At 37.8% G+C, this 16,809-nt stretch overlaps 1 protein-coding gene across 2 annotated transcripts in view; it reads right to left on the bottom strand.

Moving 5' to 3' along the window:
• The window catches only part of DTWD2 (DTW domain containing 2), a 112,397-nt gene that overhangs the window by 70,379 nt on the left and 25,209 nt on the right, over nt 1-16,809 (bottom strand). For both annotated transcript variants that reach the window (XM_047778473.1, XM_047778472.1), the window contains exon 2: nt 8,309-8,399. In XM_047778473.1, coding sequence (XP_047634429.1) covers nt 8,309-8,399 — 91 coding nt within the window. The remainder of the gene's footprint in view (nt 1-8,308; nt 8,400-16,809) is intronic.

Consider the following 16,809-nt stretch of genomic DNA (forward strand, 5'->3'; position numbering starts at 1 on the left):
TAGGCTGGCACTCTGAGGGAGCCTGAAAAGAGCAATTTGGAGCAGCTCCTATGATGAATGTGACCAGCAGGAGATATGTGAGAGGGGAGTTTCAGGATATTTTCCAGTCTCTCATACTGTTTTCTCCTCTCCTTACCATCACTCTGAGACTTTGACATATACTTAAATCACTTTCCAAACTTTCATTGAAATAGCATATGTATATATGTCAAATTAAGTAGTGCCAAAAGATTTATAATGTTCCCAAATACACTCCCCAATACTAACTCCCAGAAGCAATCACTCCTCTATTTGTTCTTTTAGTAGTTATATCCATACTAACTACAAATTATCATTTACTATCATCATAACAGCTAAAAGCTAACTTTATGTACATAATTCTCAGTACATTGTGTGTGTATGTGTCTGTATATACATATACAAAAATATATAATACATTTACTGTTCACAAGAAAAGACTAACAAAGTATAATTTTTTTACCATTTCCATTTTACTAATGACAAAACTAAAGCACAGAGAGGTTAATTTCCTTGCCCAGGGGTTACAGAGTTTACAAAGCTATTAAGAATTTAAACTGAAGGATGGGATTAAGATGGCAGAATAAAAGAATTGGAGCAAAAACAACAAAATTCACAACTAAAGGCTGAGCAATCTTCACCCAAATGGACCGGAAACCTTAAAAAAGATACCCTACTCCAGATGAAAAAGAAGAGGCCACATCAAGAGGTAGGGGGGACGATTTCGTGATATAAACAACCCCATACCTCCTGGGTGGGAAGCTCCACAGACTGGAAACTAACTGGTTCACAGAGACTCACCTACAGGACTGAGAGTTCTGAGCCACACATCAAACCCTCATGTGCAGGGATCTGGCACTGGGAGAAAGAGCCCCTAGAGCATCTGGCATTTAAGGCCACTGGGCCTTGGGCGCAGGAGCTCCACAGGACTGGGGGAAACGGAGACCCCATTCTTAAAAGGCGCACACGGACTTTCACAGGCACTGGGTCCCAGGGCAGAGCAAAGTCTCCATGGGAATCTGGGTCAAACCTGACTGCAGTTCCTGGAGGACATCCTGAGAAAAGAGGGGTGAACGTGGCTTGCTGTGAGGAAAGGACATTGAAAGCAAAGCTCTCGGGAATATTCAGCAGCAGTGCCTTTTTCTGGAGGTGGCCATTTTGGGAAAATCTGGCCCCACCCATCAGTCAGCTGCTGAGAAGCCCCAGGGAAAACAACAATCCAGGTGGGATCACAGCCCCACCCCTCAGTAAACAGGCTACCTAAAGACCCCTCAGGCACACAGCTGCCTCTAATCCCATCCAGAGACTAAGCCCCACCCACCAGAGGGAGTAGAATCGGCTCCTCCTACCAGGGGGCAGGCATCAGCCCCTCCCATCGGGAAGCCTACACCAAGCCCCCATACTGACTTCAGCCACAGGGGGGAAGACATCAGAGGTAAGACAGGCTACAACTCTATTATCTGTAAGAAGGTTACCACACCAAAAACCTATAAAAAATGAAAAGACAGAGAACTATAACTCAGATGAGGGAGAAAGGAAAAACCCCAGAAAATCAGCTAAGCCATGAGGAGATTCTCAGCCTCCAGGAAAAAGACTTTAGATTGTTGATGCTGAAGAGGACGCAAGACAATGGAAATAAACTGGAGGCAAAGATGGATAACTTACAGGAAACACTGACCAAAGAGATACAAGATATAAAACTCAAACAAGAAGAGATGCAAAATACAATAACTGAAATAAAAAAACTCACTAGAAGCAGCTAACAGCAGAACACAGGAGGCAGAAGAATGAATAAGTGAGGTGCAGGACAGATTAGTGGAAATTACGGATGCAGAACAGAAAAGAGAAAAAGATTGAAAACAAATGAAGAGAGTCTCAGAGAACTCTGGGACAACGTGAAACGCACCAACATCTGTATTATAGGGGTGCCAGAAGGACAAGAGAGAGAGAAAGGGGCAGAAAAAATATTCCAAGAGATAATAGCTGAAAACTTCCCTCACATGGGAAAGGAATCACTCACTCAAATCCAGGAAGCACAACGAGTACCATATAAAATAAACCCAAAGAGGAATACACCGAGACACATATTCATCAGGCTGACCAAAATTAAAGACAAAGAGAAAATCTTGAAAGCAGCTGGGGAAAAGAAACACTTAACATACAAGGGAAGGTTATCAATAAGGTTGTCAGCAAAAAAACTCTGCAGGCCAGAAGGGAGTGGCATGATATACTCAATGTGATGAAAGGAAAAAACCTCCAACCAAGATTACTTTACCCAGCAAGGCTCTCGTTCAGATTTGAAGGAGAAATCAAAACCTTCACAGTTAAGCAAGCAAAAGCTGAGAGAATTTAGCAACACTAAACCAGCCTTACAACAAATACTAAAGGAACTTCTATAGGCAGAAAAGAACAAGAGAAGAAGGAAAGAAAAAAGAGCAGCAAAAACAAAGCCAAAGCAATTAATAAAATGGCAGTAAGAACATACATATCAATAATTACCTTAAATGTGAATGGACTAAACGCCCCAGCCAAAAGACATAGACTGGCTGAATGGAGACAAAAGCAAGACCCATATATATGCTGTCTTCAAGAGACCCACTTCACTTCCAGGGACACATACAAACTGAAAGTGAGAGGATGGAAGAAAATACTTCATGCAAACGGGGATCAAAAGAAAGCTGGAGTAACAATACTCGTATCAGACAAAATAGACTTTAAAATGAAGAATATTTTAAGGATCAATCCAAGAAGATGATATAACAATTTTAAATATCTACACATCCAACACAGGTTCTCCACAATATATAAGGCAACTGCTAACGACCTTAAAAGGAGAAATCAACAATAACACAATCCTAGTGGGGGACTTTAACACCAGAGATGTTAAAGTAATGGACTTCATCAACCAGATAGAAAATCAATAAGGAAACACAGGCCCTGAACGATGCATTAAACCAGATGGACTTAATAGACATTTACAGGACATTCCATCCAAAAGCAACAGAATACACATTCTTCTCAAGTCCACATGGAACATTCCCTAAGATTGATCATATCCTGGGCTACAAATCCAACCTCGGTAACGTCAAGAAAATTGAAATCATATCAAGCATCTTTTCCGACTACAACGCTATACAACTGGAAATCAACAACGAGAAAAAACTGCAGAAAACACAAACATGTGGAGACTAAACAACATGCTACTAAGCAACCAATGGATCACTGAAGACATCAAAGAGGAAATTAAAAAATACCTAGCAGCAAATGACAATGAAGATACGACACTCCAAAACCTATGGGATGCAGCAAAAGCCATTCTAAGAGGAAAGATTATAGCAATACAAGCCCACCTCAGGAAACAAGAAAAAGCTCAAATAAACAAGCTAACTTTACATCTAAGGCAGCTCGAGAGAGAAGAACAGACAAGACCTAAAGTTAGTAGAAGGAAAGAAATCATAAAGATCAGAGCAGAAATCAATGAAATTGAAACAAAGAAAACCACAGAAGAGATCAATGAAACGAAAAGCTGGTTCTCTGAGAAGATCAACCAAATTGATAAACCCCTAGCCAGACCTATCAAGCAAAAAAGAGAGAGGTCTCAAATCAATAAAATTAGAAATGAAAAAGGAGAAGTAACAATGGACACCACAGAAATACAAAGGATCATAAGAGACTACTATATGCAACTACATGCCAATAAAACGGAAAACCTAGAAGAAATGGACAAATGCTTAGAAAAATACAATCTTCCAAGACTAAACCAAGATGAAATAGAAAAGATGAGTGGACCCATCACAAGAACTGAAATTGAAACTGGGATTAAAAATCTTCCAACAAACAAAAGTCCAGCACCAGATGGCTTCACAGGTGAATTCTATCAAACATTTAGAGAAGAGCTAACACCTCTCCTTCTCAAACTATTTCAAAAAATTGCAGAGGAAGGGATACTCCCAAACTCATTCTATGAGGCCACCATCACCCTGGTACCAAAACCAGACAAAGACTCCACAAAAAAAGAAAACTACAGGCCAATCTCACTGATGAACATCGATGCAAAAATCCTCAACAAAATACTAGCAAGCCACATCCGACAATACATTAAGAGGATTGTACATCATGATCCAGTGGGATTTATCCCAGGGATGCAAGGGTTCTTCAATATCCGCAAATCCATCAGTGTGATACACCACATTAACAAACTGAAGAATAAAAACCATATGATCCTCTCAATAGGTACAGGGAAAAGCCTTTGACAAAATCCAACACCCATTTCTGATAAAAACCCTTCAGAAAGGGGGCATAGAGGGAACCTACCTCAACATCATAAAAGCCATATACGACAAACCCACAGCAAACATCATTCTCAATGGGGAAAAGCTCAAAGAATTCCCACTGAGATCAGGAACAAGACAAGGATCTCCGCTCTCGCCACTACTCTTCAACATAGTTCTGGAAGTCCTAGCCACAGCAATCAGAGAAGTAAAAGAAATAAAAGGAATCCAAATTGGAAAGGAAGAAGTAAAACTATCACTATTTGCAGATGACATGATACTATACCTAGAGAATCCTAAAGACTCTACCAGAAAACTGTTAGAGCTCATCCACGAATTTGGCAAAGTCGCAAGATACAAAATTAATACACAGAAATCAACAGCGTTTCTATACACTAACCATGAAAGAGCAGAAAAGGAAATTAGGGAAGCAATCCCGTTTACCATCACATCCAAAAGAATAAACTACCTAGGAGTAAACCTACCTAAAGAGACAAAAGACCTGTACTCTGAAAACTATAAGCCACTGATGAAAGAAATCAAAGATGACACGAATAGATGGAAAGATATACCATGCTCATGGATTGGAAGAGTTAACATTATCAAAATGACAATACTACCTAAGGCAATCTACAGATTCAATGCAATCCCTATCAAATTACCAAGGACATTTTTCACAGAACTCAAACACAATATTTTAAAGTTTGTTTGGAAGCACAAAAGACCCAGAATAGCCAAAGACATCCTGAAAAAGAAAAATGGAGCTGGAGGAATCAGGCTTCCTGACTTCAGACTATATATACTACAAAGCAACAGTCATCAAAACCATAGGGTCCTGGCACAAAGACAGAAATATAGATCAGTGGAACAGGATAGAAAGCCCAGAAGTAAACCCACACACCTACGGTGAACTAACCTATGACAAAGGATGCAAGAATATACAATGGAGAAAGGACAGCTTGTTCAATAAGTGGTGCTGGGAAAACTGGACAGCCACATGGAAAAGAATGAAATTAGAACACTCCCTAACACCATACACAAAAATAAACTCCAAATGGATTTAAGACCTAGATACAAGACCAGACACTATAAAACTCTTAGAGGAAAATAGGCCAAACACTTTCTGACATAAATGACAGCAACATCTTCTCAGATCCACCTCTCAGAGTATTGACAACAAAAACAAAAATAAACAAATGGGATCTAATCAAACTTCAAAGTTTCTGCACAGCAAAGGAAACCCTAAACAACACAAAAAGACAACCCACAGAATGGGAGAAAATCTTTGCAAGTGAATCAACTGACAAGGGATTAATCTCCAAAATTTATAAACACCTCCTACCTCTCAATACCAAAAAAACAAACAACCCCATCAAAAAATGGGCAGAAAATCTAAACAGATGATTCTCCAAAGAAGACATACAGATGGCCGAGAAACACATGAAAAGATGTTCAACGTCACTCATTATTAGAGAGATGCAAATCAAAACCACTCTGAGGTACCACCTGACACCAGCCAGAATGGCCATCATCAAAAAGTCTAAAAACAATAAGTCCTGGAGAGGGGGTGGAGAAAAAGGAACCCTATCACACTGTTGGTGGGATTGTAAACTGGTGCAACCACTGTGGAAAACAATATTGAGATTCCTCAGAAAACTAAACATAGAACTATCATTTGATCCAGCAATCCCACTCCTGGGCATCTATCCAGAGAAAACCATGACTCGAAAAGACACATGTACTCCAGTATTCATTGCAGCACTATTTGCAACAGCCACGACATGGAAACAATCTAAATGTCCATCGACAGAGGAGGGGATCAAGATATGGTACATATACACGATGGAATATTACTCAGCCATTAAAAGGAAAGAACTACCAGCATTTTAGCAACATGGATGGACCTTGAAATTATCATGCTAAGTGAAGTCAGCCATACAATGAGACACCAACATCAAATGCTTTCACTGACATGTAGAATTTGAAAAAAAAATAAACTGAACTTCTTTGCAGAACAGATGCTGACTCACAGACATTGAAAAACTTATAGTCTCCAGAGGAGACAGTTTGGGGGGTGGGGGGATATGCATGGGTTATGGGATGGAAATCCTGTGAATGATCATTATACAACTACAGATGTGATAAATTCATTTGAGTAATTAAAAAAAAATTAAACTCCTGAACCTTAGTCTTAAGTATAGCATTTTACAACTACAGCCTCTCATAGTAAATAAAAATTTAGCTTCCTTACATCACTCCTTACCCTCATATCTTAGGTTAAATCCATAATCATTATATATATATATATATGAAAGGCCAGGAAGTTTGGCACTTCTTTCTTGTAAATTTTTTTCTTATTTTTGAGATAACTTTTTTTTCCTTAAGTAATTTCCTCATACTTATATCTACTCTTTGAAATGCTTCATCCTATCACCTCCATTTCTACTACTTTACCAAGTCTTCTTTTCTCAGAGTCCCTCTTAGAGCCTATCCAAATGGTTTTCAATCACTTATAGGGGAAGTCATCAAACTGGCCTATTCTTTTATTGAAAACAGTGTGCTGAGATAAGGCACAAAGCATCTGGGTATGACTGAGATTAAAATTTGAAAGTTCTTTGTGTGATAAGAAAAAACGATATGGATATACATCCATAAAACACATTTGTAGCATACACAATTATGGACAGATCATTGAAACTGTGAATTAACCATGTTGGGATGGAGGGGCAGTGGGAGGGAGAGAGGGAAGAAGGAAGGAATGAAGGAAGGTAGGGAGAATGAACAGAAAAAGGAATTAATAAGAAATATTAAAACTGCCACAAATCAGTGAAAACACCGATATTTCTTTTCTTGTCTTTTTTTGTCTTTTTGCCTAGTTGGATTTGTTAACCACTGTGCCACAACAGGAATTCCAAAAACACCTATATTTTAAAAGCTATCTTACATCTGGAACCTCACAACAGTGAAAAGGTAAAATACTAAGTATACTATAAAATGAAAAAAGCCTTCACCCTCAAAAGTCAAGTTTTAGGAGTTGCCTGGTGGCCTAGAGGTAAGAGATTTTGCATTTTTAATGCTGTGGCTGGTGTTCAGTCGCTGGCCTGGGAAATTCCACATGCCACAGGCACAGTCAAAAAAAAAGACAAGGTTTAGCCAAAACTTTTATGGCCAGTAAGCTACCATTTTATGTACACGTGACCTGCAGAGTCTTACAGATTTAAATGTAATAAAATAATGTTAGTGACCAAAGTGGCACAATCCTTACAAAAGCATGTTGTTAACACTGAAAAAAAGGTTGCCCAACAAATGAAATATTTAACCATCTGCAATAAAAGAATAATTGTTTCACCACTTGGAAAATGAAAATGACAAATTAATATCTTTTAATATCTTTCTGGTTATCTATGATCTCCTTCCCTTGCCCTTTGTCATTACTGCATTTAAGCAAGAGTTACAGAAACACATACATACTAGCACACGCATAATTCTCATCAGTATAGGAAAGTATTAACTAAAGTCTTTATATACATTTATATTTTTTTATATATTTTATACATGCATACACAATACACATATTTGTTATACTCACTTGAAGTAAAAAATTTATTTTACACATTCATTTTATAACATTAACATGCTGAGAGTTAATTCTACCTTAACAAGAAAGGACATCAAAGAGAATAAGCTATGACAAAAATTTTAAAAGCAATGATTTCTTAGATCTTTACACACAAAATCTCATATAAAAATGTTGGAGTTGTAAATTCTATATACTATCCAGTAACAGTTTTTATGAAATAACAAGATTTTATTATATAACCCAGTTTTATATCTGTCTACAAAGCATATGACACTATACTATCATAGGAAACTATTTATCATCAATGAGAAAGCATTTATCATCAATTTATTTTCAGAAATGCTGAAGAGTGAGGAGGGAAGAGTATGTTCACCTGTATGCTTCCTCTTGTGTACTAATATTCTATTTGAAATTGTGTATTTTACAAAATCTTACTCACCTCTGCTGGATGCTGAATTATGTACAAGTGGGTAGAGATGTGCAGAGGATGCGCTGGTAGATATGGACACAAACACACTTTCTGAGGCCGACTAAAGGGCAGAAACAAAGATGAGACCTGTATGTTTAAAATACAACTATATAAAAATAACCTAAAATTTGAACATAATCCCACTTCATTGGATAAAGAGATCTGCTAAAGCTGCATTATTTTTTTAACTTTTTATGATTGAGTTACAATGTTCTGTCAATTTCTACTGTATAGAAAAGTGACCCCACTCATACATATATACACATTATTTTTCTCACATTATCCTCCATCATATCCCATCACAAGTGATTATATATACATTTCCCTGTGCTACACAGCAGGATCTCACTGCTCGTCCACTCCAAACGCAAGAGTTTTCGACTACTAACCCCAGACTCCCAATCCATCCCACTCCCTCTCCCTGACCCAGCAAACACGGGTGTGTCCTACATGTGCATGATCTTTTCTATTTTGTAGATAGAAGATTTGTGTCATATTTTAGACTCTACATATAAGTTATATCATATGGTGTCTTTCTCTTTCTGGCTTACTTCACTCAGTATGAGAGTCTCTAGGTCCATCCATATTGCTGAAAATGGCATTATTTTGTCATTTTTACAGCTGAGTAGTATTCCATTATATACCTGTACCATGTGTTCTGAATCTATTCATCTGTCAATAGGCACTTGTTTCCATGTCTTGGCGACTGTGAATAGTGCTGTGATGAATATTACGGGTGTATATATCTTTTGAATGAAATTTTTGTGTGGATATATGCCAAAGAGTGGGATTGCTGGGTCATATGGTAGTTCTATATTTAGTTTTCTGAGGAACTGCCATACTGTTTCCCATAGTGGTTGTACCAATTTACATTCCCACCAACTGTGCATGAGGGTTCCCTTTTCTCCACATCCTCTCCAGCATTTGTTATTTGTTGACTTTTTAATGGTGGCCACTCTGACTGGTGTGAGGTAGCACCTCACTGTAGCTTTGATTTGCACTTCTCTAATGATCAGTGATATTGAGAATTTTTTCATGTGCCTGCTGGCCAGCTGTATATCTTCTTTAGTAAAATGTCTATTTAGGTCTTCTGCCCACTTGTCAATTGGGTTGTTTGTTTCTTTGTTGTTGAATTGTATGAGTTGTTTGTATATTTTGGAGATTAAGCCTTTATTGGTTGAGTCATTTGCAAAAATTTTCTCCCATTCTGTGGGCTGTCTTTTAGTTTTTTCAATGGTTTTCTTTGCTGCGAAGAAGCTTTTGAGTTTAATTAGGTCCCATTGGTTTATTTGTGTCTTTATTGTCTTTATTCTAGAAGGTGGATCAAATAAGATGTTGCTATGATTTATGCCAAAGAGCTTTCTGCCTATGTTTTCCTCTAGGAGTTTTATAGTGTCTGGCCTTACATTTAGGTATTTAATCCATTTTGAGTTTATTTTTGTGTATGGTAATAGAGAACGTTCCAATTTATTCTCTTACATGCAGTTGTTCAGTTTTCCCAGCACCATTTACTGAAGAAACTATCTTTCCTCTACTGGATGTTCTTGCCTTCTTTGTCATAGATTAATTGATCATAGGCATTTGGGTTTATATCTGGGCTTTCTTTCCTGTTCCATTGATCTATATTTCTGGTTTTATACCAGTACCATACCATTTTGATGACCGTAGATTTGCAGTAGGGTCTGAAGTCAGAGAGCCTGATTCCTCCAGTTTCATTTTTTGTTTTCAATATTGCTTTGGTTATTCAAGGTCTTTTATTTTTCTATAGAAATTTTAAAATATTTTGTTCTGGTTCTGTAAAGAATGTCATTGGTGATTTGATAGGGATTGCACTGAATCTGTAGATTGCCTTAGGTAGTACAGTCATTTTGACTATATTGATTCTTCCAATCCAAGAGCATGGTACATCTTTACATCTGTTTCTTTGATTTCTTTCATCAGTGTCTTATAGTTTTCAGAGTACAGATCTTTTGTCTTTTTAGGTAGATTTATTATTAGGTAGGTATTTTATTCTTTTTGATGCAATGGTAAATGGGATGGTTTCCCTAATTTCTCATCCAGAGAATCTACAGAGGCTCACATCAGCAAAGCAGCACCAGAAAAACTGCTGGCAGCAGCACCCACTTCCAGCGAAAGCAGTGATCTGCTTGGGCAGGGAAAACGTACGCAAACACTGGTGTTTCAGCTCCACACAGAGAATCTGCAGAGCTCATGCCATCGCGGCAGTACCCATTCCCATGAGAGGGCCACTGGGGCCCGCTCCCTTTCAACCAGGGAAAACACAGGCGTCTTGGCTGCGCCCAGAGCATCTGCAGAAGCTTGGACCAGCAAAGCAATGCCAGAAAAGCTGCTGGTGGCAGCGGCCATTCCCATGAGATGGCTGCCAGTGCCCACTCTCTGACGGAGCTGTGGGCTGCCCAACCAGTGAAAAGCACAAGATACAGGACCCCTTCCAGTGGCCCCGTGAAGGCTCACATCAGTGGCACCCTCCACACCAAGGGAGCCAGGGAAGGCCCATTAACCCACATTCCAATCTGCAGAGCTACAGAGAGCACTTCTACCAGCAGCAAGGCAGGGAGAGGGACCATGAGAATCACACAACCTGCAGCTACAGAGAGCACCTATAAGCAACAAGTAGGGAAAAGCCCCCCTGCCCCTGAGGCTTCAGAGAGATACCTAGAGTGGCCAAGCAAGGAGATTGATGGCAGAGCAGTAACACCTGCTCTTATATCTACACCAGCAAAGAGGTACACGTGAACCATTACCACCCCTGAGAACTCCAAGACAGTGCACCTGCTTCAACATCTACATACCAACTGTCAAAGGGACAATAAACAGAAAGGTAGATACTATCAGATGATAAAGAAACAGCTTTCAGACAAAGGAACAAGACAAAAACATGCATTCTTTTAAAGAGATACCAAGAATGAATTTAATCAGTCAGATTTTAGATATGACAATTTGAAAAAAAAGACTCAAGTAAATTTTTTACTATCTATATAGATCAAAGTACCTCAAAAAATCTTGCCTTAATTATCTTCAGTAGAAGAATACTTCTAAGTTACCACCACAGTCTTTTTATTCATGAAGCAACACTTCTACTAACTTGCATTCCAAATCAAGAGCACATTTCATGTCAAAGAGAAACCTGGCAAATGTTCTAAATTATCTGAAGTTAGAAGGAACAAAATGATTATAAAATATTATAATGTAATTACCACCTAGAAGAGAGTTCTACTCAAACTTAGCCATCAGTCAACATGGAAAGCTTACCAATTTTGAGAAGAAACCCAAACAGGGGTTGCCAAACTATATTTGGCTAGAATTACATCCATGGATCATCTGAAATATCTTTTACCTCCCCTTTTGCTATTATTTACTTTGCTGTTTTTTGTTTTATTTACTTTTTAGTGCATTGTTATTACTTCAGTAATACTTACATGCATTAAAAAACTCAGATGGAATAAAAGGGTATACTTCCTTTTTCAGTCCTCCAGCCTACAGCATTTTCTTTCCTAGGAGAAATCAGTGATGAGTTTCCTATGTGTCCTTTCAAAGGTTTTGAAGGAATATACATGGATATTTTACCATTAAATTCTATTTTTTTAATTAATTACTTTATTTATTTTTCTTTTTAGGGTCACATTTGAGGCATAAGTAAGTTCCCAGGCTAGGGGTCAAATCAGAGCTGCAGCTTCAGCCCTACACCACAGCCACAGCAACTCCATATCTGAACTGCATCTGTGACCTATGCCACAGCTTGCAGCAATGTGGGATCCTTAACCCACTGAGCAAGGCCAGGAATCGAACCCACATACTCACAGACATGTCAGGTTCTTAACCTGCTGAGCCACAACAGAACTCCCCATTAAATCCTATTTTTAATATGTATGTTTATAATATGAAATTCAACCAGCCAGATATAGTATATCATGGAAGTAAATTTTCACAATAGATCACTACTAAAGGAAGACCTTACATGATATTACAATAGTATACGAGTAAAAGTGACATTAAAGGGAATTTCCAACAGCATACTTACTACTACAAAATTGATCACTATCAACTATTTCCCCAGTTTTATTTACGTTGAGTTATAGCCTAAGGAAAGAAATACATATATTAATAAAACACGGAGTGTGAGAAAACTGGTTAAATGATATCTACCACCTCATTCTGCAAGAAACTTTCAAACCTATGCTTCTGCTGAAGAAATTACTAGATAATATATTAGGCAGAGGTAAAAATGTATTGTACAACATGACCCCACTTACCCTCTCCACTGCCTAACCCAGAGCGAATGACTAACCCAAGGAAAACCACTATATTTGCTCTCCACTGATGAATGAAATGATTCCATGTGATGACTCAGTTCTACATGGATTCCTCTCATGAAGGTAAGCAGATTTATAGGAATGGAGAGAGTCTTCCAGTGACCACAAAAAAAGTAAATACAAGTAAACACAGTAGCAGTGATTGAAGGAATCAGCTATACTGATAAACAGATACGGATCTGAAATTAGGATTTCTCATTTACTGGAAGGAGGATGAGGATGAGATATACTCAAATTCTCAAAGTTTCCAATTTTTTATATGAAGCTCTCAACTGCAGTGTGTGATCAGATGTCAGCAAAATTCTTCCATAAAATGTAATTTAAAATCAGATTAAGCCACTTCTTAAAGTAACAATTTAACTGAATATCAGCTTACATATTTGTAACTACATGATTCTAAGAATATGAAGGAATGCAAAAAAGTCAAACGTCCTATGCAAGAAACATCCACCTATATCAACAGGGCCAAAGAACTGCAAAATCCAATCAAGTAAACAAACTGAGTGAAAGCTTCAGACTTCTGTGGGTAGGAGAAAACTAAGTAAAATAAATACTTACAAACAATATCTTTAGCTCATGACACACATAGTAATTATAAAAGTCCTTAGTAGGACAGGATAGCCCAAAGAACTACTCTGAATATTGACAGCTCTGGGCTGACCAAATCCTCTGTTCATGGGGAGAAAACTACAGATAGATAAATAGATAGATAGACAGACAGACAGACATATTGATCGATTCTGGGATAGTAATTTCTTTACTGTGAAGACATATTTGAACTTTAGGAAGATTTAGAATTAAGTAGTTTGGAGACTTCCACTTCCAGGATAAAAGTGTAAGTTGCTTCAGAGACCCACTCTCCAGTGAAATAAGTGAAACTGACAAATATTATTTTAAAAAACAACCATTTTAGAAAAAGCTTTTTACAAAATCAACACCCATTACTGATTAAAAAAAAAAACTCTGCAGAAAGTGAACATAGAGGTAACTTACCTCAACATAATAAAAGCCATAGATAACAAACTCACAGCTAACATCATTCTCGATGGTGAAAAACTGAAAGCATTTCCACTAAAATCAGGAACAGGATAAGGATGTCCACTTTCACCACTGCTATTCAACATAGTTTTAAGAAGTTCTAGCCATGGAAATTGGAGAAGGAAAAGAAATAAAGGCAGAAGGAAGGAAGTCATAAAAATCAAAGAGGAAATCAATAAAATAGAGATAGAAAATCAACAGAAAAAACTCAATAAAATGAAGAGCTTGTTCTTTGAAAAGGTAAACAAAATTGACAAACCTCTAGCTAGACTCACCAAGAAGAGGAGAGAAAAAACCCCAATAAACAAAATCAGAAATGAAAAAGGACCAGTCACGACAGATACTACGGAAATAGAAAAAAACACGAGAGAATACTATGAACAATTCTATGCTGTCAATTTGACAACCTAGAAGAAATGGACAACTTTCTAGAGACTTGCAGCCTGCGAAAACTGAATCAAAAAGAAATAGATCAACAGAACAGACCAGTACCTAGAAATGAAAGTGAATATGTCATAAAAACACTCCCTACAAATAAAAGCCCAGGACCAGATGGCTTCACAGGTGAATTCTAACAAACATACAAAGAGGAACTTATACCCATCCTCCATAAACTTTTTCAAACAGTTGAAGAAGAAGGAAACTCCCAAAGACATTCTATGATGCCACCATCACCCTAATTCCAAAATCAGACAACGATACCACCAAAAAAGAACATTATAGGCCAATATATTTGATGAATATAGAAGCAAAAATGCTCAACAATATTTTAGTCAACCAAATCCAAAAACATATAAAAAAGATTATACACCATGACCAGGTGGGATTCATCCCAGGTGCACAAGGATGGTTCAACATACGCAAATCAATCAGCATCATACACCACATTAACAAAAGAAAAGTCAAAAACTGCATGATCATCTCAACAGATGCAGAAAAAGCAAATGACAAAGTCCAACATCCATTCATGATCAAAACTCTTACCAAAGTTGGTTTAGAGGGAACATACCTTAACATAATCAAAGCCATTTCTGACAAACCCACAGCAAATATAATGCTCAATGGAGAAAAGCTGAAAGCCTTCCTGCAAAAATCTGGAACAAGCCAAGGATGCCCACTCTTACCACTGTTATTCTACATAGTACTGGAAGTCCTAGCCACAGCAATCAGACAAACGAAAGAAATAAAATGCATCCAAACAGGAAGAGAAGAGGTAAAACTGTCTCTGTATGCAGATGACATGATACTATATATAGAAAACCCTAAGGACTCAACCCAAAAACTACTTGAAATGATCAACGAATTCAGCAAAGTAGCAGGATATAAGATTAACATTCAGAAATCAGTCGAAGTTTTGTATGCTAACAATGAAACATTAGAAAAGGAATACAAAAATACAATACCTTTTAAAATCGCACCACAAAAAAATCAAATAACTGGGAACACGCCTGACCAAGGAGGTAAAAGACTTATACGCTGAGAACTATATAACATTAATCAAAGAAATTAAAGAAATAGAAAGATATTCCATGTTCCTGGATCAGAAAAATTAATATTATAAAGATGGCCATACTACCCAAAGCAATGTACAGATTCAATGCAATCCCTATCAAATTACCCATGACATTTTTCATAGAACTAAAACAAACAATCCAAAAATTTATATGGAACCACAAAAGACCCAGAATTGCCAAAACAATCCTGAGAAACAAAAACCAAGCAGGAGGCATAACTCTCCTAGATTTCAGGCAGTATGACAAAGCCACAGTCATCAAAACAGTGTGGTACTTGTACCAAAACAGACAGACAGACCAATGGAACAAAATAGAGAACCCAGAAATAAACCCTGACACCTGTGGTCAATTAATCTTTGACAAAGGAGGCAAGAACATAAAATGGGAAAAAGACAGTCTATTCAGCAAGCATTGCTGGGAAACCTGGGCAGCTGCATGCAAAGCAATGAAACTGGAACACGCCCTCACACCATGCACCAAAATAAACTCAAAATGGTTGAAAGACTTAAATATAAGACAAGACACCATCAAACTCCTAGAAGAGAACATAAAACATTCTCTGACATCAACCTTATGAATGTTTTCTCAGGTCAGCCTCCCAAAGCAACAGAAATAAAAGCAAAAATAAACCCATGGGACCTCATCAAACTGACAAGTTTGGCACAGCAAGGAAACCATAAAAAAAAAAGACAACTTACAGAATGGGAGAAAATAGTTTCAAATGATGCAACGGACAAGGGCTTAATCTCTAGAATATATAAACAACTTATACAACCCAACAGCAAAAAAGCCAATCAATCAATGGAAAAATGGGCAGAAGACCTGAATAGACATTTCTCCAAAGAAGATATACAGATGGCCAACAAACACATGAAAAAATGTTCAACATCGCTGATTATAAGAGAAATGCAAATCAAAACTACCATGAGATATCACCTCACACCAGTCAGAATGGCCATCATTAATAAGTCCACAAATAACAAGTGCTGGAGGGGCTGTGGAGAAAAGGGAACCCTCCTGCACTCTTGGTGGGAATGTAAGCTGGTACAGTCACTACGGAGAATACTATAGAGGTACCTTAGAAATCTGTACATAGAACTACCACATGATCCAGCAATCCCACTCTTGGGCATGTATCCGGACAAAACTTTCCTTGAAAAAAGACACATGCACCCGCATGTTCACTGAAGCTCTATTCACAACAGCTAAGACATGGAAACAACTCAAATGCCCTTTGACAGATGATTGGATTAGGAAGATGTGGTATATATACACAAGTGAATACTACTCACTCATAAAAAAAGAATGAAATAATGCCATTGCAGCACCATGGATGGAACTAGAGATTCTCATACTGAGTAAAGTATGTGAGAAAGAGAAAGACAAATACCATATGATATCACTTATATCTGGAATCTAATACATGGCACAAATGAACCTTTCCACAGAAAAGAAATTCAGGCACTTTGAGAATAGACTTGTGGGGGAGGGGGAGGAAGTGGGATGGACTGGGAGCTTGGGTAATAGACGCAGACTATTGCCTTTGGAATGGATTAGCAATGAGATTCTGCTGTGTAGCACTGGG

Source organism: Phacochoerus africanus, chromosome 4 (genome assembly GCF_016906955.1).
Source record: "Phacochoerus africanus isolate WHEZ1 chromosome 4, ROS_Pafr_v1, whole genome shotgun sequence".
Lineage (NCBI taxonomy): Eukaryota > Metazoa > Chordata > Mammalia > Artiodactyla > Suidae > Phacochoerus > Phacochoerus africanus.